The sequence below is a fragment of the Pteropus medius genome, unplaced genomic scaffold (assembly GCF_902729225.1).
Source record: "Pteropus medius unplaced genomic scaffold, Ma_sr-lr_union100, whole genome shotgun sequence".
Taxonomy (NCBI): Eukaryota; Metazoa; Chordata; class Mammalia; order Chiroptera; family Pteropodidae; genus Pteropus; species Pteropus medius.
Window position 1 is genome coordinate 508,074 of NW_024348531.1, and position 23,762 is coordinate 531,835.

The window sequence follows — 23,762 nt, forward strand, 5'->3', positions numbered from 1 at the left end:
TTTTTTGATATATAAGATGATTTTACTTCAGTGAAAATTAGCGACATAACAATCATTTAGTCATATAATTTAGCATGAACTACATGAAGACTTAACTATAGGTTAAAGTCATAAATATTTAGTAAACCCTCACTTAATTGAATTAGTAAAGAATGTGGGATTTTGTTCAATTGCCTAGTAAACTGTCAAGCCCACAATGTTACTCCTTGTGCGCAGTTCAAATGGGAATTCCTCCTTGAAGCCTTGTACCTACTCTAAAGTTGGACAGCCCTCCTGCTTGTCCAAGCCTGTCTCGTGACACACTAAGCACATATTAGCATTATTTGTGTCTACATCTTATCTTCCTGACAGGCTTTAAATGCATACGGGAGACTATGTCTTATTTTCCTCTGTAATGTCCATGCTGCACAGCAGTGTCCAGTAGAATATCATGTGAACGACATATTCAGTTTTAGATTTTCTAGTAGCAATGTTAAAAATTAAAAGGATCAGAAGAATTAATTTTAATATATTTTATTTAACCCAGTATATCAAAAATGTTTCAATATAAAATCAATGTAAAAATTATTTGTGAGGTATTACACATTCTTTGTTTTTGTACTAAGTCTTCAAAATCTTGTATTTTATATCTACAGCCCATCTCAAATCTGTATTAGCCACATTTCAAGTGCCCAGTAGCCACTTAGCTAATGACTACCATTTTAAGACAGCGGGGGTGTAGCACATTATAGATGATTAGTAAATGAATATCCCATAGGCAGATTTTCAAAAAATAATTTTTTTCTCCCAACAGACCACCATGGCTGCAGGAGTCTTGCCTCAGAATGAACAACCATATTCCACTTTAGTGAATAATGATGGGCATGCTGCAAACATGAAAGGTAATAGTTCTTTAATATATTTTTTGTTTCTTTATGCAAACTAGAGTTTAATAAAATTATGTGAATGGACACGAAAGAAAAGGCTTGATTCTTGATATTGGAATCCCAAGTTGCAGGTAGTACTTATGGTCTTTTGTTTATTTCTGCCTTAAGGTTTTCACTGGTTAAAAATCCTTTTCAAAATCATGAAGAATGATCTTGACCTTTTAAAAAGGAAGGGTGAAAACAGTCTCCTACATTATTCTTAGACTGAAATTATCTTTTTGTCTCTCTCATCAAATTCCTGCTTGTGAACCAAACTTTTCATTTCTTTCTTCTTTGGTTACTTACAGTGTCACTTGTAAAGCACATTCAGAAGCATGCTAGCCCTGCCTCTCCCAGTTTTTGTCTTTCACAGTTTTGCCTTCCCATAGTTTTGGTTTTCACGTGGTTCCCCAGGGGGAAGGGTGCGGTTACTTGGACTCTTACTGGCACTTGCCCCTCACATTCTCTTACTGTTGCATATTCATAGCTGGAAGTGCACCCTGATTTCCTACCACTTTGGTACCACTGGTCTTGCTGCCACCACCAGCAGTTAGCAAAGAGAGATGTTGAGTAATTTTTCTTGGTATTACCCCTTACATGATTTTCTTACTGACCACTCCTGGTTTTGCCCAAGTTCACTTTAATTATCCTGTAAAGGGAACTTTGCAGGATTTCCCCCACTAAGTATGGATTAGATAATATAAGGAAAAGTAAAGGAGTATGGGTCAAAGGTATTAGAGTTCAACACTCAGAAAATTGGGAGTTGCTTGTGCTCTCGTTGGAACCCAACCATTCCACCAGGGGGAGCTCTCTTTTATCCTGAAAATCATTGTTTCCCACTTCTGATCTTATTAGATCCTCCCTCTGTGCTGTGTCTGACTCTAGAGGGACCAATACTACTGGTAAATACCATTTGTGGACAGCTTCTGTGTACCAGACTTAACTGTATGTTACTTTCCCTGGTTTAGAAAGAAGTGCTATCTAAAACAAATGCAATAATGGTATCTATGTTCTGCTTCCCCTATAGAATAATGGTTTTTTTTCCCCTAAGTAACTCTTTAGCTAATAAGATTAAGAGTCAGCTGTACCTTTTTCCCTGTTCTTTCTTCTGCTGAAATATTACCTCTTAGCTGATGTTTCTCACTGGAGATTCTATAGGCTTTAGAGGTGGGGCAACTCTTCATTGTGCAGGAAAGTCCCAGCACTGAAGATACTGAGTATCCCTGCCCCCCTAGTTCAGTAATGTCCTCAAATTACAGTGACAAACAAAAATCTCTATACATCTCCAGATGCCTCCAGGAGGGTTGTAACACCTCTATTGTGATCTACTAGGTAAGCTGATTTTTACCTTTCCAAAAATCATCTTTTTAACTACAATCGCCCTCATTGTATAAATGTAGCTAATTTTTAATTTGGAAAAAATCTGGACAAATAAAAACCTTATTTTATATCTAACTTCTTTAAAGTATGTCTCTTCTATAAATGTAATCAGTTATTCTTTATTGGGTTAACATTGGGATAGGAAGTATTTTTTTAAATGTTGGCTAATGAATCATGGAAAAATTTAATTAGGGGATACATAAATGTTTAAGTTACTTTTAAAGGAAAATAGAAAACTCATCAAGAACTAGCTTTGAAATGACCTAGATTTAAATTTTGGTTCTACTCCTTTTTGAAAATAAAAACTTATTTTGGGAAAATTCAAACATTTACAAAAGAATACAGTAAAGATCCCTATGGAGATACTACTCTCTCTCCATGTAGGCACCACCTACCCATGTAGGTGCCATCACCCAGCTTTAACAATTTCAGCTCATTCACTTCCCATCATTCCTTTCCCCCACTTCTGTTTACTTCATTTCATTCATTTAACCTTGTCATCATCCTCATAATTTTTAAAAATAGCAGTAATTGCTTTATATTATCTAAACATCACTCAAATTTCTAGTCGTATTATAGATGAAGTATGTTTGAATTGGGATCCAACAAAGGTCAATATATTGTAATTGGTTGATATGTATCCTACATCTCTTTTAAAATTGGGATTTTTCTCCATCTCTTTTTTCTTATAGTTTATTTGTTGTTTGCCTACATGGTATTTCTTATAAACTGAACTGGTAGAGGGATGTAGAGTCTAGTGAAGTTGTTCTTTTATTGTCAACAATATTTCATGGATAGTGCTGTCTTCTTCCATCTGGATGCCCATGATGTCTGGTTCTCTCCTTATGATGTTAGTTCTTTTATTTTGAAATAATTTCAAACTTACAAAAAAAGAACAAAAATTTCCTATATACTGTTCACCCAGAGAGCTGTATTCAAGTTTCATTGGCTGTCCCAATAATATCCTTTAATAGCAAAAGGATGTTAGGTTTTTTAGAGTCTTTCAATGACCATAGTTAGTCCTTTCTTGATCTTCATGAAGATTACAAACCAGTTATTTTTGCAGCATGTTCCTCAATTCATGTTTGTGTGCTGCTACGTTATAAGATTGAGGTTATACATTTTTGGCAGAAACATCTCAGGATAGATTCTATGCTTTTTTCACTGCATCATATTAGGGGGCACAAGATACCATTTTGCTCTATCACTGGAAATGTTAAGTTTGATCACGTCAGTAAAGTGGTGTCTGCCAAGATTTATCCATTATAGATTATTCTTTTTCTCTTCGTAATTAATATTTTATGGAGTGATGCTTTGAGACTATGTAAATATCCTGGTCCTCATTCAACTTTTACCCTTTTATAGCCAAACCCACTTCCATCCATTACTCTGGCCCCTGATGATCACTAATCTGCTCCTCATTTCTATAATTTTATCATTTCAAGAATGTTATAAATGAAATCATACAACATGCACTCTTATAAATTTGGCCTTTTTCACTTGACATAGTTCTCTTGAATTTCATCTAGATTGTTATATGTATCTTCAGTGAATTCCTCTTTATTGCTGAGTAGCATTCCCTATTATGGATGTACCCCCAGAAGGTTTATCCACTCACTCATTGAAGGACATCTGAATTTTTTTCAGTTTGGGGTTATTATGAATAAGCTGTTCTGAACATGCACATACAGATTTTTGTGTGAGCATGAATTGTGTCATTACTCTGGGATAAATGGCCAAGAGTGGACTTCCTAGGTCATAGGATTGTTGCATGTTTAGTTTTATATGAAACTGCCAAACTATTTTCTAGAATGGCTATATCATTTTTCATCCTGACCAGCAATGTATGAGTGATCAAATTTCTCTGTAGCCTTGCCAGCATTAATTGTCACTATTTTAGCCATTCTAGTAGGCGTCTAATGGTATCTTATTGTAGTTTGCAGAACTCACTAGGTCTAGGAGCTTTTGGGAGATTCCTTGGGATTTTCTATATAAATAATCACATCTGCAAATAAGGATAGTTTTATTTCTTTTCTTTACATTCTGTATGCCATTATTTCTTTTCCTTGCTGTATTGTAGTGGCCTAGAAACTCTACTAAGCAGAGTAAGAGTCATGAAAGCAGACATCCTTGCCTTTGTCCTGATCTTAGGGAGAAAACGTTCAATCCTTCACCTTTCAGTATGATGATGAGTTTTCAGTAGATGCTCTATAACATCTTCCCTTTGTTGTTAACTTGCTGAGATTTTTTTTTATTATGAATATGTGTTGGAATTTGTCAAATGCTTTTTCTGTGTTATTTGATATAATATGATTTTTCTTGTTTAGCCTGATATTGTGGATTATATTGAATGATTTTTGAATGTTTAAGCATTCTTACATGCCTGTAGTAATCCCATTTGATAATGGTGTATAATTCTTGTTATGTATTACTGGATTTGGTTTGCTAATATTTTGTTGAGAATTTTGTGCTTAAATTCTAAAGAGATGTTGGATTATAGTTTTATGTTTTTATACTATCTTTATCTGCTTTTGTTAAAAGTAATTCTAGCCTCATAAAAGGGATTTGAAATGTTCCATCCTCATCTATTTTCTGAAAGATATTGTATAAAATTGGTGTTTAATTTTCTTTAAATGTTTGGTAGCATTTTCCACTGTCTTAGCAGTAGTCTTTTGCCCCAAGAGGCTGAAGATTTTTTTGTTCATCACACAGTATTTTCAAATAATACCCATCACTTTTCTCCTCTGAGTGAGCACCTTGTATCCATCCTTCACATATCCCCCGGACAAGTTAGGACAAACACATGCAATAATTTGTAAGTAAGGTCTACTCTGCTTCCCCTGGAACCAGGGACCAGAATCCAACACTGGGCAGGTGAATTGCCATTTTCAAGACTGCCACCAAGCTGCAGAGGGGATGGGGCAAGGACAAGGGAAAATGTTTCAAACATTTCCTACCATTGCCTTTTTTATTATTATTCAGCATTGCTTGGTTGCTGTACATCTTTCGATATTTTCTAGAGTTCTGACAATTGTCACTTTTTTATTCTTGAAAGATATTTCTGCCAGATATATAATTTGCATATGACAGTAATTTTCTCTCAAAAAATGCTGTGCCACTTCCTTCTAGCCTTCATTTTTTTTAGATGAGAAATAGCCATCATTCAGATTGGTCTCTTCCTATAAATGTGTCATTCCTTTTTAGTTGCTTTCAAGATTTTTTCGTCTTCAGTTTTTAGAAGTTTTATTATAGTGCATCTTGGCATGGATTTCTTTAAGGTTCATTTAGCTTCTTGAACAAATTTGGGAGACTTTCAGCCATTATTTCTTTGGATATTTTTTTAGTTCCATCTCTTTCTGCTTTGCCTCTGGGACTCAATGATATGAATGTTACTTTTTAATATCCTACAGACTTCTGAGAATCTGTTCATTTTTATTAGTCTGTTTTTCTCTCTCTTGTTCAGATTGTATAATTTCTGTTGATCTGTCCTCAAGGTCACTAATCATATTCTCTGTCATTCCCACTATACTATCGAGCCCTTCCAGAGAGTTTTAAATTTTGGTTATTTATTTTTCAGTTCTGTTATTTCTATTTGGTTCTTTATTATTATTATTATTATTATTATTATTATTATTATTATTATTATTATTTTAATAACCTCTACTTCTTTGCTGAGAATTTCTATTTGTTTTAGGAGAATTTGTAATTGTTGAATCACTTTTAGGATAGATTCTTTAAAATCCTTCAACGTATCATTTATCTCTGTTTTGCCGTCTGTTGGTTGTCTTTTCTCATTCAAGTCTTGATTTTACTGGTTCTTGGAATGACAGGTGATTTTTTATTGTAGATATTGTGGGTCTTGTTTCTTATTTTAATGAATATTCTTCCTACTGAAGTGTAGCTCAAGAACCAGGTGAGTGTGTACTCTTGGCTCCCCATTCAGCCTTGTCAGCACCACCCAACAAAAGTGGAGCACTTACTTATACTGCCTCCTTGCACATTGAATGAGGTGGAATTTCAGCTCCCCCACCAGCTCTCTTGACACTTTTGTGGGAAAAGTGAGGCACTGCCTTGCATTGTCACATTGCTTTTGATTGGGAGTGTTAAGACCAGCTCCCTGAGGGAAAAATGAGGATCAGCACTTCCCTGGGCCCCACTGCCATCTGGGAAAGGGGAAGTGAAAGGGTGATTCATCTCACTTTGTTGCTACAGGGTGTAACAAGCTCGTGGTCTGCTTCACATCACATTTTTTATGCATTCATAAGTTGATAGACATTTGTGTTATTTCTATTTCTTGGTTATTATGAGTATTACTGCTTTGAAATTTGTGTACAAGTTTTTGTGTGGACCTATGTTATCATTTGGGATGGGGTATATACCTAAGAGTAGAATTTTAGGGTCCTATGCTAACTCTTTGCTTATTCATTTGAGGAACTATTAGATTGTTTTCTAAAATAGTTTACCATTTTACATTCCCACCAGCAGTCTGTGAGGGTTCTCATTTTTTACATGCTCGCCAAGACTTATTTATTATCTTACTTTTCGATCATAGTCATCTTAGTGGTTATGAAGTGTTATCCATTGTGGTTTCAGTTTTCGTTTTTCTAATAGCTAGGATGGTGAGCATCTTTTCATGTGCTTATTGGCCATATTTTTTTTTTTGGAGAAAGGCCTATTTAAATCTCTTGCCCATGTTTTTTATTAAGATAAAATTCATATATCATAAAATTGACTTTTTAAAAATATTCAGTAGTTTTTATTTTAATTTATTTTTTCCCCTCTTTAATCCCCCTCCCCCACTTCCACCCCTGTATGTTGGTACACTTGGTGGTGTCCAACATTTTTCTGAATCTCTATTCATTTTTCTTCATTCTTTATTTTCTCTCTTCTTCGGAGTGTATCATCTCTATCAGTCTATCTTTCAGTGATCTAATTCTTCCTTTTGCTGCATCAGATCTGCTGGTGAACCACTCTAGTGAATTTTTCATTGTTATTGTACTTTTCAACTTCTGAATTTCCAGTTGTTCCTTTTTTTATATTTTGTCTTTTTGTTTGATGAGACTTTGTCATCATAGCTTCCTTTGCTTCTTTAAGCATGGTTTCCTTTAGTTCTTTGAACATATTTATAAGGGTTGCTTTGAAGTCTTTGTCTATAAATCTGATGTCTGAGCCCTCTCACTGATAGTTTCAAATGATATTTCTAGATCTCCTCTTCCCTACCAGGCTAGTTTTGTTGTTTTTGCTTGTCTACTATTTAGAGACTTGACTAGACCAACTGAAGTCTGTTTTCTCCACATTCCAAAGCTTCTGATGTGACTCCTTCAAGGGGAGGGTACAGCCTTAGACATGCAAACAGAAACACAGTCACCTTGCAATGTTTGTGTTGTGATCACACCCATCTGTTAGGTTTCACTAATTGCCTGCCGGTCACTCTGTTGTTTTGAACAAAGTCTTGGGCACATATTGCTCTTCAGTTTGATCCAATTAAGTTCAGGCGGTGGTGATTTTTGAGGCCAGTCTTTGAGGTTTGTTCTTACCCTGTGACAACTCTTTTAAGTTGTTTCTTTCTCTTGTTCTTTCTAATAGGTTTGCTGATTTACACTTTAGCTTATCCTTCTCATGAATCTGTCAGCCTCCTCTGAATTGCTTAACACCAAAGCCTCCATTGTTTTTAAGAACATTGTTAAACTTGAACTTCTCTACACTGTTTCAAATAAATACAGTTTCTTCAGAAAGAGGTTCAGCATTCTCTGTTTTTAAGGTCTGTCTTTCCCTCTGGACAAAATCTCCTAGGCATGGCTCTGGGGCTTGAGGACGTGGACAGCGGCGCCCTTCTCTAAGTGATTCCTCTGCTTTGCAAACTGAGTGGGGGTGGTAGCGTCTGGTCTTCTCGGCTTGCCTTTTTCAGCACGGGACCTCTGACCTGCAAATGAGGTGGGGGGAGGGATCAAGGCCCCAGTATTCTCAGCTTACCTTATTAAAAACTAAAAACATTGCTGAAAGAAATTAAAGAAGATCTAAATAAATTGAAAGACATCCTCTGTTAACAGACTGGAAGACTTAATATTAAGATGTCAGTACAGCACAACAGGATCCACAGATTCAGTGCAATCCCTAACAAAATCACAATAATGTTTTTTGTAGAAATAGAAAAATCCACCCCAAAATTCACATGGAATCTAGAAGGAGCCCCAAATAGCCAGCATAATTTTGAAAAAGAAGAACAAAGTTGAATGACATGCTTCCTGACTTCAAACGTATTACAAAGCTGCAGTAATCAAAACGGTGTGGTACTGGCATAAAGACAGATATAGTGATGCAGGACAGAGCAAATTTCCCCAAGTGTTGGTGATGCAAGACAGGGCAAATTTCCCCAAGTGACTGGGAGACCAAGCCCTGTACTAAGAGAAGGGGGTCCTTCGGAGAATGTAGAAAGAATTCAACACACATGCCAAAGTAGAAGTCAAAAGGAAAGTTTATTAGAAAAGGGATAACACTCCATAGACAGAGTGTAGTCTCCTCTCAGAGGCAGAGAGCAGGAGGGACAGTGAGAGAGACACAGAGTAAAGGCACTGAGAGGGACAGTGAGCCTGTGTTAAGTTACTAATAGGGACCCTGAGTATTTAGGGAGTTCAGTTTATATGTCATTCTTTAGTTCTCATTTCCTTTGATATGGACATACAGTGAGGAAAGAGGAGAGTATGTAGTATGAAAAGAATATGTAGATTGAAAGGCCTGTTGGCAGTTCCCAGCCATTAATCCTTAGGTTTTCTATGGTTTTAGCCATAGGGAATGACTGTTGGCGCCTTTTTCCCCTACACAGGTGTGGAGAATGGGTCGTTAGTAATCCAGCAGAAATCTTTCCTTATTCTGAAGATGTCCTCCCAGCCTGGCTGCAGGGCTCATCAGCATATTACAGTCTCTGATTGTGGCTTGATTTAACATTTTAATTCTCTTGCCTCTTCCCTACATTAATATAAACCAAAGGAATAGAATAGAGATCCTAGATTAAAAAAAACACACACATATGTGATCTAATGATTTTCAAAAAGGGTGCCAAGACTATTTAATGGGGGAAAAGGGCAATCTTTTCATCAATTAGTGGTAGGAAAACTGGGTATACACATGCAATAGAATGATGTCGGACCCTTACCTTATGCCATATACAGAATTAACTCAAAATGGATCAAAAACCTAAACATAAGAGCTAAAAGTATAAAACTCTTAGAAGAAAACATAGGGGAAAAGCTTCATGACTTTGGATTTGGCAGTGATTTCTTGGATATGACACCAAAAGCACAGGCAACAAAAGAAAAAATAGATAAATTGGACTTCATCAAAATTCAGTCTACTAAATGGGAGAAACTATTTTGCAAATCATGTATCTAATAAGGGACTAATATCTCAACTAATATCTACATATATAATTCCTAACACTCAACAACCAAACCCAAACGATACAATTCAAAAATGGACAAAATGAATAGATATTTCTCTAGAAAAGATACTCAGATGTCCATAAGCACACAAAAAGATGTTCAACATTATTAACAGCTGTGGAAATGCAAATCAAAACCACAATGAACTACTGCATATCCAGTAGGATGGTTATTATAAAACATAAGTAAATAAATAGCGTGTTGGTGATGATGTGGAGAAATTAGAACCCTAGTATATTGCTGGTGTATAAATGGTACAGCCACCTTGGAAAACAGTATGGAGGTTCCTCAAAAAATTAAAAGTAGAGTTACAATAAGAACCAGCAATTCCATTTCTGGGTATGTACCAAAAGAATTGAAAACAGTGATTCGAGTAGATAGTTGTACATCCATAGTCATAGCCATACTCACAGCACCAAAAGTTAGAAACAACCTGAATTTCCATCAACAGATGAATAGATAAATGTAGCATGGACACACAATGGGATATTATTCAGCCTTAGAAAGGAAAGAAATTCTAACACATGCTACATTATGGATGAACCTTGAAGATACCATGCTATGTGAAATAAGCCAGTCTCAAAAAGACAAAGTAATTACATGATTTCACTTATATGAGATACATAGTCGAATTCATAGAGATAGAAAGTAGAAGGGTGATTGTCAGGGGCTGGGCAAGGGAAAAGTGGGGAGTTAAGTGTTTAATGGATACAGAATTTCAATTTGGGAAAATATTCTGGAGATGGATGGTGGTGATGGTTGCACAACAATGTGAATACCTAATGCCACAGAACTGTACACTTAAAAATGGTTAAAATGATAAATTGTGTGGCATGTATATTTTACCACAATTCACAAAGAAATAAAAAAAGGAGTGAGCTTTCTCTTCCTCTTCTTTTCCCTTCTCTTCCTGAACAATTCAGTCCAAAAGCCACTGGGCAAGACCATGAAAAGTAGGCATCCATACCAGAGAGTGGATCAGGCTGCAACACCGCAGGCCAAGCAGGGTGAGAGGGACCCATATGGGGGCAGCCCAGCAGTCATAAGAACATTGAGATAATCAATGAATCTTGAGTGATGTCTGTAGAATAAAGGGCAACTAGTAATTTATCAATCGTAATTTTCTGATTTGGGGGAATTGTATAGAACATCTTTGTTTATGCGAAATACACGCTAAGTTATTTGGACCTATGGGGCAGCGTGTTTGCAGCTTATTCTCAAGTGGTTCAAAAGAAAATATTTCTTGTGTTATACTTATAACTTTTCTATGAGTTTGAGATTACTTCAAAATAAAAAATAAAATCCTCTCCAAAAAGTTTTTAAAATTAAAACTAAATTGTTGAACTGTGTTGCATACTGCTGAGCAGTCAAATAAGACAAAGCACCTTGAAACAGAGGCCATCGGAGACCTTAATAAGACCAGTTTCCAGTGTACAATGGAGGTAGAGGTTGAGGATGAGACAGGTGACGAATGGAAATGACAGATTCAGACACCTTTTTTTAGGAGTTTAGCTATGAAGGAGGAGGGAGGGCCCTCAAAAGAGGGATCTGGAAACAATGACATATACTAGGGATGTTGGAAAATTTTAAATGGTGGGGGCTGGGGGGTGGTTGGAGAATTTCTGTTTTCAGATATTTGAAAACGATGCAAGTCAAAAAGATGCTTTGTTTTTTATCTTTAGAGGGATGAACTAGAACCAACATTTACAGAGAAATGGTTTTGACTGAACATTAGAAAACATCTTGACATGTCTAGCAGCTGAATAAATTTTAGTTGCCTCATGAGAAGTTTGCCTCCTGTGACAAAAGTGGAAAATGAGACTGGAAAGTCAGTGTTCCAGCCCACTTCCAACCCAGTTCTTGAATGTGACTCTTGTATTGACTTAGGGTTGAGACTAGATGGACCTCCTGCTCCCACTGCATTCTCAGGCCTATTGTCACGTGAGGGTTTAAGTAGGAGTTCTTAGCCCTTTCTGAAATCTTGAGTATAATAGGACATTACCAATTCTTGGGGTTCCACATCAGCTTGGGCTCTGTAGTGCTTTAACCAACGATGTGTAGAAATTAAAGAGGAAAAGACTGAGGGTTCACAGGAACCTTTAAGTGGGTTTTTTGGTTGTTTATCATGCTTACCACAAGTGTAGATAATTTCACATTTTGCAGTGACTAGTATCTCATTTGGTTCCTTAAATATCACTCTAAATGGATCTGATTAAAAATATGGGTGGGTCTGATTGCCCACCTGCAAACAGGCCAATGGCCATAAAGGTATTGTGTGGAAAATGGAGTACAGTGCTGTGTTCATTATGCTGAGGGAGACGCCTTTATGCATTGATGATTACAGCAGCTCGAGGGAATGTAGAATTGCTTGTGGGGATCATCTTTTGTTGTTTTCCTACTTTTTCTTGGAGCCTATTTTTTTTAGAGACAGCATATTTGGAAGTGAGAAGGGTAAGAACAGTAATGAGGCAGGGTCTCCTACGATTTTATATTCATGGAATAAATAAAACATTTTTTCTTATGTATTTAGGAAACTACATTGTGAAAGGAGGGAAAAATAGATCGTTATTAGCAGATAGGTGGGAAAACAACAGTAATGTTAGTTCTCGTGGCCTAAAAATAAGTAATAACTGGGCAGGAAGGAAAAAAGAAGAGCAGAGAGGGGAATGCAGCTTAGAACAATGAGTTTCTACAGAAGCTCTCTGGCAGCCAGGAAAAAAGGCTCTGTACCTTTTGAGTGTCTGTTGAACGCATGGCCCTTCATAAAATTACTATAAGATTTCATCCTATATAAATTTTTAAATTGATTTTTAGGTCGTAGTACAAATATGCTTTCTTATAGATGTGTGAAACAAAAACGTGGACATATGTAACTAAATTAACCCACAAAATTAATAATGTGAGATTTCTGAGGTCAAGGAAGTTGGCACAAAAGCCTATTCTCAGAGATGGCATATCTTGATCTTTAGTTTAATGATGTATTTCTCTCTGACCTCAGGAAAAACCTGTGTTAAATTGCTAAAAATATTCCAAACCCTTTCAACATCTTCATACTTGGTTGTTGAAACATGTAAAGACCCAATTGAATAAAAATACAAGCTTTGAAAATTAATTTTGCTCACCAGTCATATCATCCCCAGGAATTTACTGGAGAAATAAAGAAATAAATTTGAAAATGTCTTTTTTTTTTTTTTTAAATGTCTGAGCTTATTGGTTACTCTTAGAAAATCTCATTTTTGACTGGACTCAGAGGTAGAAGCTCTCAGAGAGGATGCCCTACATCTCTCAGCATTCTGTTCCTGGCACTTTTCTTTGGTCTCCTTCATTCTCTTACCTAAAAGTTTAGTGTATTCTATGGCCTCTTCTTCATTTTTCTTAGTACACTTTCTTCAGAACAACACACTGACGTTTGTGTTGCAGAACGCATAGAGTAACACAACGCTGAATAATGGGGGCTTTGGTCCTAGTTTTCTTTCCTTCTTTGCTTAAGGACTTCCTTACAACACAGCGACGGACATCATCTCCTTTAGACAGAGATTGAAAAGTCTTCGGATTCTGCCAGCTCCTTTGGGCCCCAGGCAATGAGGCACAGAAGTGAGACCAAGAATTTCTTTCTCTCTTTTTTTTTCACAATGACCAAGTTGAGAACACTCAGATTGGCATCCATACACAACCCCAAACAGATTTGTGCTTTCTTTCTCCAGTCCTCCTTGATCTGTAACGGGAATGCCTCTTACTCAGTAGCAGGCAGACACAGCCATGGGTCAGGACACCCTGCTTCATAGGGAAACCTTTTTTATTGTTCTCACCACTGATTCAAACCACATAACCCTTCCATTCTTCACCCAGAGTGTCAGCAGCAACTTCTATGGCCATACACGTCTCATAATAGGTACGAAGTTTGTGTTCATCGTCCACTTCAATGAGTCCTGGCAGCCAATGTCTGGGAAATAGATTTTCAGCTTCATCCTGAAGCAGCCGACTGCCTCCGAGGGGCCACAAAAAGGAGGATATTTGTCTTGCCTTTAAGTAACATCATTGATAATAACCTACATATCTAACTGCAAAAGAATGATTAGGTAAATTATGATACATCAACTCGATATGTCATAATTGTGCTTCCATTAAATGAAAATTATGAGAAGATTAAAGCAAAATGGGAAGATACTGCTGTGCTGCTTAGAAAAGTAGGAAATGAATATATTTTCAGTAGATGCAGAAAATTCATGTGTCTAGGGGAAAAGACAGGAAAGGAGACAAGTCTAGAGTGGTGGGTTGCAACTGAAGGTACAATTCCCTATTGTAAAGCCATTTGACATAAATAAAAACTAGTTTTTAAAAATGGATTCGGCTTTGAATTGGGCATTTTGCCAAGGAATAGTTTGGAGCATGAGACAGTGGGGTGACAGTTCTGATGTGTCTAGGGGAAGTATAGGCCTCTGCCCCCATATTGTGCCGACAGGGGAGCAGAGCTCCACTTCAGCACCAGACCAGCTCCAGGCATATCCCAGCACCCATGGGAGCCCTGGGGTACATCGAGGACATGCTGAGAGGGAGAGCTGCTTCAAGTCCACTTCCTTAAAGACCCCTACACAGAGTCCCTGACTATCAGGTCCTCTCAATAGTTACGTGTTTGAGGTCAGCCCGGTTCTTAGGATTTCACAGCAGAACTTACTCTTGAGATGATACATTAACGATCTCTTCCACAGCTCCATCCAGACAAGTCCCACCCTCATCAAATTTGTTTTCCTTTTCAGAGCTCTTGAGAACAGACACTTGGACTCTCCTCTGTGGGTGTCCTTAGATTTGCAGACATCAGGCATCTCCTACTGGCTAACTGAGACTTCCTAGTTGCCACCTCTTATATGTCTTGTGTCTCAAATGGAGCTTGCCTGCCGATTGTCTCATACACCTACCTTCTCATGGGCTCCCATGTTAACCAGCTTCAGTGTCTCTCTGCTGTTCACTTAGGTGGGAAGTCCTGGCACCATTTCCATCCTGTCCTCCAGCTGCCATCTGTCTGCCTCGGCACTGTCTCACACCCATACTTTGCTACATTTACACAGTCACTGTCCCAGTAGGTCCCCAGTCTTGGCCTTCCAGCTCTGTCTCTGTAGGGCAGTGTTAACCTCCCCATGGAGACTTCATCAGAAACTTGAGTCTGACTCCCCGTTCCCGAGATAGCAGACAAGGACGCCTTAGTTGGAGCGCTTAGGGTCTTCTGCTATCAGGTTCCAACTTGCCTTCCATGCTCCATCTACTCTTTACTCTCCTGTAAAGCTCTGGGAGCTGGGCTTTCTGGCTTGTTTACATTTTAAAAATTATTCTCTGTTGCTATATACAAAATAACAAGGGCATGGTGCTACATTCTGTGTGGGAATTAGGCACCAATTGTCTTATTTAACAAAGTTCATCCTATTGGGGAGATAGGGAGCTGCTTTTTAAAAGGTACTTGCTTAAAGCATTACTGCTAAGTAAAACAGGACAAAACGAAACAAAAGAGCCCTATCTATGACAGTAGGTTGTTTCCATCTGCACATGGCTGAAATACCATTTAGAGACAGAGAAAGGGGTAGGGGTGGGGAGTGGGCGGGCACCTTACAGCTTGATATTAACCAGTGAGGAGGTGGACAAGGACAATGGGTGGTTGTTAAGAGTTTCTGTTTTCTTTATATCCTTTATTCTCAAGTTACAACCTCCCCCTCATTCAGTTCCTTTTTTAAAAAATGTGATACTTAGTTTTTGTTTTTTCGTATGCCTCTGCAAAGACATTATCCAAGCTTCTTTTTCCCCAGTCACGACAAAAGGTACACAATTGTGTTTTTGAGTTTTTGAGAGGCCTGGCTACTGTAACTATCCAATAAAGGCATAACCAAGAATTGAGCTTTCACATTCTGAAAATAAAAATGTGAAAGGAAATGTCATCTGATTCATGTATCTGCCCTATAGAGATGTCTTTCTTTATTCTATCCAAGAATTTCTTTAATAGTTCTATCAAGAAAACAGAATATTTTGATTCTGAAAAATGGAATTATGTTTTAATAATGTTATAAGGTATCTAGCATGTCCCACTTCATTACAATTAACTTTCTGTCTGCCCTGTTCCAAAGAGGAGTAGAAAGAGAATTTTTTCCAACATGTTCAAGAGAATAGATATGAAAGGAATAAAAGAATTTAAATGTTTTAATACGTGTATAAAAGACAGTGTTTGCATCATAAAGTTATTTTCTAAATCCATTCGGGTATTTTCGATGTAATTCTTTAAGCAGTCAGATCTTTTAAATGTGTTTGAGAAACAAAATAGTCACAATTTAGGAATAATTTATTGAAAATACATGTTATTCCTCCACACAGTTGAACAATCTGTCCAAAGCAGTCCACGTGGGACTTTGCCTGTGCAGCTCTGAGTGGGAATCAGTACTTTCTTTGTTCGTCACTATGGAAACAAGTCAGCCTATCCTGAATGGCCTTTAGATCATGCAGAATGATGCTCAGATCTCAATATAAGTTCATCACAGAGCAAGCTGGCACTGACATCTCCTTGCCTCCAGCTCTTCTGGGAGCCCAGAGTCATGCAGGAGCCACCCAGACGACTCTCAGCCGTCCCCTTCCTCAGCAACTTCTTCCAGGGCCGCCGGCACTCTGCCTCAGACCCCATCCTGCAGCTGCCACAAAGGCAGTGCTGCTCTGCCACTAAGATGCTTTCATCCTCCTCTCTCCAGGTGATGGTGGCGGTATCCTCTGTCAGCTGTGCCAGGAGAAACCCAACTTGCCCCAAGAGAAAAAGTAAAGTTCCTTTTCTTCTTAAAGATTGCCACACCTTTGAGTTTAAATTTTAGGAATATGAAGAGGCTGTGCTGTGTTATACCTTTTTAAATCTTGACAATTCTACATTATAGTTTTTATTGTCTGTTGTTTCAGTGGTTATGTAGTAGGAGATAAAATGATTGAATATTTTATGTTTTTCATTGAAAATATACTTTTTGAACAAACCTCATCCCCTTATAAAAGATCTACTTTGATAATTTCCTCCTCTTCGTGACCAGTATGATATGTGGAAATAATGTATGAAAGTGTTTTCTATGGTAAGAGATAGTGCACTTAGATGCAGTTTAAATGGTTTTAATCCTGACAAAATGAAGAGTTAGCACCGGTTTTTCATCTGCAATCCTGAGATAAAATGGAAGCTGTTTCCCAGGTCACTCTTGTGTATGGAGAGTGGAATTTTGAATCTTCCCTACCTTGTATGTTCTAGGAAATTCAGGACGTCCAACACCAAAGTATACAAAAGTCGGAGAGCGTTTACGGCATGTCATTCCTGGACACATGGCCTGCTCCATGGCATGTGGGGGCAGAGCATGCAAGTATGAAAATCCAGCCCGCTGGAGTGAGCAGGAGCAGGCCATTAAGGGGGTCTACTCATCCTGGTGAGTGACTGTCAGTCTGTGGTAGCTCTCACCTGCTGCTAAGTAGGAAAAGAGGATGAAGATGTATGTGGTGCCTGGAGGCAGTAGCTGTGGAAGAGGGAATGTGGGGCTTTGAAGTTGTGACCTCAACTCCAATCCCTGGCCTTGCCACTTAATGAACTGTGTCCTACTCATACAAGCATTCTGAACCTTAATTTTCTCATCTGTGAAATGAAAATAAAACCAACTCCACGGGGTCTTTTTCTAGTTAAGTGAAATAATGTATGTAAATACCTTAAAGAAATGGTAACTGGATAGCTCTTAAATTTCAGAAATTGCTGGAAATAATATAAAAATGTGCTATAAATTTGAGAAATTATGAGGTATGTATGTAGTTTTCAGTTTCATACAGGTTAGCTTTAGCCTTGTTTTAATTGGTTCCCATATTCTGTATGAAAGGCCCCATTTTCACACAAATGCACTTCCAGTCTGTCTCAGTCGGAGTGCTACAAGTTGCTGGTTCAGTGGACAATATAAGATGCTTGCATTGTTTATGGTATGTAAGTGTAATTCACTCATTATTGAGTTATACTACTTTTTATTATTAATAGTAAACTGACATTTTTTTTATGTAGTGATATCTGAAAAGTTCTGATAATTATACCAAATCCCATTTGAAACACACTTAAGAGGAATTCAGTGTTTAAAGAATTCTAATGGTGAATCATTTTGTATAGCCAGAATTTACAGATTAGATATTTGTCAACCATCTTCTCTAACTTACAACCTGTACCTTTTCATATTGGATTTGCTGGTGATATAGTCAGGGGTCCACTGTCCCTGTTGTCCTCAGATCGTATTCTAGTCTATCACTGTCTTTCTTAAAGAATGTTTGAGAAAGCAAACACTTTTCCTAAGGTGTGGTCAGATAAGTAAATTTCTAATAATGTAGCTTAAGGCCACATTAATATTTTTTATTTATTGCTAACTAAACCATCTGAGTCTTTTTCATCTCTGCTGCTTTCATGTTACATCTCTCCTCATCTCATACTAAGTACCATAAAATTTTTGGGGTCCCAAACCTTTGGGGTCCCTGTTGAATTTCAGGCATTACCCCAAGGGGAAGGGTGGTATCTTTTTGGATTCTGCTCTGTTCATTTAATGTCACTGTTACTTCTCTCGGGTTCATGTGACTCACAATTTCTGATAGACTGCCCGATATATCTTTTACAAAAATATTGATGAGAAATTGGACCAAAATGGAGTGAAGCCAAAGCCCTAATGAGGGACAGCCATTTGCTGGGTCTGTCCATTCAAACATTCAGTAAACATCCATTTGGCTACAGGCCAGGCACTGTGCTAGACACTTTCAAGTTATTTCATCTTCATAAATTCTTGTGAAGTAAGCATTAGTAATGACATTTTATTGATGATATGATGTGCTACACAAATAGCATTTGAAACCAAGTCCAACTGACTCTGAAGCTCCTATTTTTGGCTAACTTGCAATAACTCAGCATTTATTCATAAATGCTGGAGGATTTTTGCTAAAGACTTTACATCCATGTCATATTGAATTCTCACACCAACCCTACAAGGCAGGTGTTATTATCCTCATTTAACACATAGGAAGCTGAGCTGTAGATAACTCAGGAACTAGAAATGGTCCTCCTCATTTGGTTATTGACCTTTGGATAACTAATCCAGACTGTCACCTTTGCTGCCAACTGAGGTTTCCCTATCACATTCACTAGAATCTCAAGAGAGTCTTTGAAAACGCTTTGTTGCAGTCCGTAAATACACACACATGCCCTGGAATTCTTTCCAGGGATTTAAGCAGCTAAGATTTCTTAGAGCCCTAATCATAATGCAAAATTGAAGCTAGATTTATATAAGGAGATTATTATCACACAGAGTTGTCGACATCATAGAAAATGTAGGAGCCTAATACCTTGCTCTCTTAGTTCTTAGAGCTGGAACATTCTAGGTTTCGTGCATCTCACCAGTCCTTCCTCCAATCTGTAGGGTCACTGATAACATCCTGGCCATGGCTCGCCCATCCACTGAGCTCCTCGAGAAGTACCACGTCATTGAGCAGTTCCAGAGGTAAATGCCACATCGTTCACACACTTTAATAAGCTAACTCGTCTCTTTCGTTGCTTTTAACTTCAATGAAAAGGTGTTTTCATCCATAAAGAGCTTATTTCAAATAAGAAATTAAGATTTTGAGAATAATTAACAATGTTTTTTAATGCCAAAAGTGGTTACTTTTTTTTAATGCTGCTCCCAATATGACAAATTTTTTTCTCTTTCCTTTTAAGCCATGGCTTAAAAACAATCATCAACCTGCAGCGGCCTGGTGAACATGCCAGCTGTGGGAACCCTCTAGAACAAGAAAGTGGTTTCACGTATCTTCCTGAAGCCTTCATGGAAGCTGGCAGTAAGTCCTTCCACCCTCCTCTGCATGAGTTACCAGGGACAGCACTCAGAGACTTTTCTCTGCTCAGCTCTCAGATTAAAAAGGTGATAGAAATAAATCCTCACTGCATGGTAGTAGGGCTCCTAAAGCATGAAGATGGACTAACTTTGGCTGTAAAGAATGCTACCATTCTTCTGTGCTATTGCTGTTGAAAATGTAAGCTTTCTTTTTCTTTGAGAGGAGTCTTAGGAAGAGACCCTGTAGAAACAAAGGTAACATTTGATCAGTGCCCGCATTAATTAACATTAACAGTATTCCAGGACCTGTCATCTCGTTTCATCTTTAAAGCAGTCAAGCATATAGTTATTGTTTCTGCTTCACAAATGAGACCACGCAGACTTAGCAAGTTTTAATTTGCCCAAGATCACACAGCTTCACCACGGCAACAGGATCGGAACCCAGGACTCACTGATGCTTTTGCTGCTGCACAGTTTTGTTCCTGGGTAGGATGCAGGGATTCTTTAAGTGACAGTTCCAGAAGCTCCTTAGTCACGGGAACTTTGGGTAGAATCACACTAGGCTAGAAAGGATCAAAGCCATTGCAATTTTGGAACTTGATTTTAAGAAGCTCGTGTCTACCTATTTTTTTCCCACTAGGTGGAAAATTTGTATGTACCATCTTATGCCATTTATCAATCATTTAGATACATTTCTATGCAGGATTGTATGCTTTCCCTTCATAGTGAGGTGTTTTGGCATATGTTATTGACTTTATGATTTGCAGTCCTGCTTTTCCATAATTCTTTCTGTCTGAGTTTCAGCAGGAAATATCTTAAGTAATACAGAATGTTCTTTGTGAGAAATGCTAACAATAAACTTATTGGAAATGTAAAAAGCCTATTATTCTAGGCCTACACATACAGTGAGATCTGTGTGCCTTACAGCTTTCTACTCTTCATGAATTCACTCACTTTTTTCAAATATTTTTGTAAGTTTTTTTTCCTGTATGTTGATGTTTTTTCCTGTTCTCTTTTTCATTGCCCAGTTTATTTCTACAATTTCGGATGGAAGGACTATGGTGTAGCATCCCTTACTACCATCTTAGATATGGTTAAGGTGATGACATTTGCTCTACAAGAAGGAAAAGTAGCTATCCATTGTCATGCAGGGCTTGGTCGAACAGGTAAATTTTAGGAGGTAGTTTTATTGTCTTGTATATATTTAAACTTATAATGAATAATATTTTTAAACATGTATTGTCTTTAAAATGTAATTTTTCTTTAAAATAATGAAATAGGAAGCATTGTTTCACCTACAATGTTCTGAGCATTTTATTCTTACTGTCTTAAGCAGCTTTGTGAGTTTTGAAGGCAGTTAAGTAATTTGCTACATCTAGTAAGTGGCAGGGCCAAGTTTTAATTCATGGCTATTAGGTCGTTGTAAAGGAGAGTCTATTCATTCCTAGAATTCTATATTAAAATTAATGATTTTACTATAAAACAAAAACAAAAAAAAACCTGAATCTCAGTTCAATACTGATATTGGGGCAAAAATAAAGACCACTGGGTTGGAACCTTCGTTGTCATCTGGTTCAACCAAACACCTGAGTTCGACTCTCTCCACAGTTTACCTGCCACAGGGTCTCTCATCTGTTCAAGAGTTTCGTCAGGGCGGGGACTCAATACTGCTCGATATCATCAGCTCTTATGGTCCAGCAAAATTCTGCTGTTCCTGGGGATTCCATGCAATAGGTCTACAGATATTTCATACCTAACACTAAGGACCTGCCCTGTCCTAATGAAAAAGATATGCTGGACCCCACCTACCACGTACTGGGAGAACATGCAGTTTTCAGAGGTTCTGATAATCATGTGTAACGAGATTCTCAACCTTGGTGAATCATACAGATGTCTTTTGATTGCCTTTTACTTTGATAAATTGAATTAATTGTTTATTATCACCTTTTTGTTATTTTAATTTAAAATTAATAGCAAGAATACATAATGTTCACACTGTTAAGTGCTTGTAGCAATATAGAATTATGTCATAGTATGAAGAAAAACATATATTAGTGTAGAGATAAGTCAGCAAGAAGAATTTTCAGGGGAAAAAAAAATGGATTGTGAATGGATTGTGAACAGTCAATGGCAAAGGCAGGAGTGAGATGTTCCAAGTACAGGGTATGGGTCCATTGCATGAAAATTTTCAAAAACTGTACAGAGTGGGAAATAAAAGCAGGATTTTATTTCTTCCATGTGGGAGTTAGGCATAAGGTGGATAAACAGGCCAGGTCATCTCCTCTTACTCCACTATTACTCAGTCATTCCCTCTTACGGCATCCATCCCCCACTCACTCCACACGTATTCAGTCATCTCCCCTCACATCATACTTAGTCATTTCCTCGTACTCCATCTTACTCAGTCGTCCCCCCTTACGGCACACTTATCCATCCCCTACTCACTCTACATGTATTCATTCCTCATTCACACCATACTTACTCAGTCATCCCCCTTACTCCACACTTACTCCAGTCATCCCTCTTACTGCATAGTCATTCCCCCTTGCTTTATCTCCAGTCATCCCCCCATCATCCCCCACTTACTCAGTCATTCCTCACTCCATGCTTAGTCTTCTCCCCTTAATCCACACTTAAAATCACTGTGACAGTTCCTGTGCTCACCCCTGGGTACAGGGGAGACAGTGTTCTCAGTCAAGGTGAGGGTTGCCATATAGACAAGTAAATAGATGAACATTTTTACAAAAAGTTACAAAATTGTTCTTAAAATGTTTCTGTATTTAAATGGTTTCCTAACACATATCAAATTAAATCATCAAAGAGTGATTAATAAAAATATATACATAAACTTTTCTCATTCAGTATTCTTTTCTTCACTATTAGGTGTTTTAATAGCTTGTTATTTAGTTTTTGCAACGAGGATGACTGCTGACCAAGCAATTATATTTGTTCGGGCAAAACGACCCAATTCCATTCAAACTCGAGGACAGCTACTGTGTGTGAGGGAATTTACTCAGTTTCTGATTCCTCTTCGAAACATATTCTCTTGCTGTGACCCCAAAGCACATGCTGTCACCTTAGCACAATATCTGATCCGCCAGCGGCATCTGCTTCATGGTTATGAGGCGCGATTTCTGAAACATGTGCCAAAAATTATCCACCTCGTGTGCAAATTGCTGCTGGACTTAGCAGAGAATAGGCCCGTGGTGACAGAAAAAGTGGTAGAAGTACCTGGCCTCTCTGCCGAAATTGAAAAGACTGTTTCTGAGGTGGTCACGATGCAGCTGGATAAAGAGTTACTGAGACATGACAGTGATGTGTCAAACTCTTTCACCCCCGCTGTAATGGCAGCAGATTTTGATAATCAGGATGTGATTCTTTCCAGTGAGCAAGAGTTTGACCCTCTTTGGAAAAGACGGAATGTTGAGTGCCTTCAGCCCCTGACTCGCCTGAAAAGGCAACTCAGTTACAGCGACTCAGATTTACAGAGGGCCGAGTCACTTCTGGAGCAGTCAGGGACTCCATTGACGGTGCCTGCTCAGGTCTCATTTTGCCACAACCCCAGGCAGCAGACACCCATAAGTCACTGTGATGCTGCACAGACTCCACAGCTGGAATTCAATAAAGAAACACTGGTCCGTAATACATTTTCTTTCTGGAATCAGGCTAAATTTGGAGACCTAGAAGGTCTCAAAGATGATGGGTCACCAATTTTCCATAGGAGGAATATTCCAAAGGAAGTACAGCGGAGTAGAACCTTCTCTTCAGGTGTTTCAGGTTCATACAGCCCTGGGGAACCATTTACAACCAGCTTTGCAAATAGCCCTAAGGAGCCACATCATTCTTCCCAGCAAGGAACCCAGTGTCAGTGTGGAGCTCCTGGTGGTTGCAGCCTGTACTCTGGTGTGGAGGACAGTAAGACCTGCTGCAACCCTGTGAACTGTGGCTCCAGCCCCAAAGCACAGTCCTTGGTTGGACCAGAAACCCAGGAAAGCAAAGATGTGCCTGAAGTTGCTCCACATACTGCTCTGCAGTCTGGATTGAGTGTTGAAGAAAGGAGAATAATGGCGGCCAAAGCCCTGGCAAACTTAAATGAGTTTGCAGAAAAGGAAGAAGTGAAGAGGAAAGTAGAAATGTGGCAGGTATTTATATTTCATTGAATTATATATGCTTGGGAAATACTTATGTCAGAGCAA

The 23,762-nt window shown here is 38.2% G+C and overlaps 1 protein-coding gene across 3 annotated transcripts in view; it reads left to right on the plus strand.

The window, feature by feature from the left end:
- PTPDC1 (protein tyrosine phosphatase domain containing 1) overlaps positions 1-23,762 on the plus strand; it is a 57,456-nt gene that overhangs the window by 23,434 nt on the left and 10,260 nt on the right. The window contains exons 2-8 of one of the 3 annotated variants that reach the window (XM_039879823.1): positions 794-881; positions 16,447-16,510; positions 16,980-17,151; positions 19,156-19,236; positions 19,452-19,570; positions 20,595-20,732; positions 22,450-23,708. In XM_039879823.1, coding sequence (XP_039735757.1) covers positions 16,450-16,510; positions 16,980-17,151; positions 19,156-19,236; positions 19,452-19,570; positions 20,595-20,732; positions 22,450-23,708 — 1,830 coding nt within the window. In that variant the 5' untranslated portion in view covers positions 794-881; positions 16,447-16,449. Of the gene's footprint in view, positions 1-793; positions 882-16,078; positions 16,511-16,979; positions 17,152-19,155; positions 19,237-19,451; positions 19,571-20,594; positions 20,733-22,449; positions 23,709-23,762 lie in introns of those variants that run through there. The other 2 variants (XM_039879821.1, XM_039879822.1) reach the window with 2 other exon arrangements.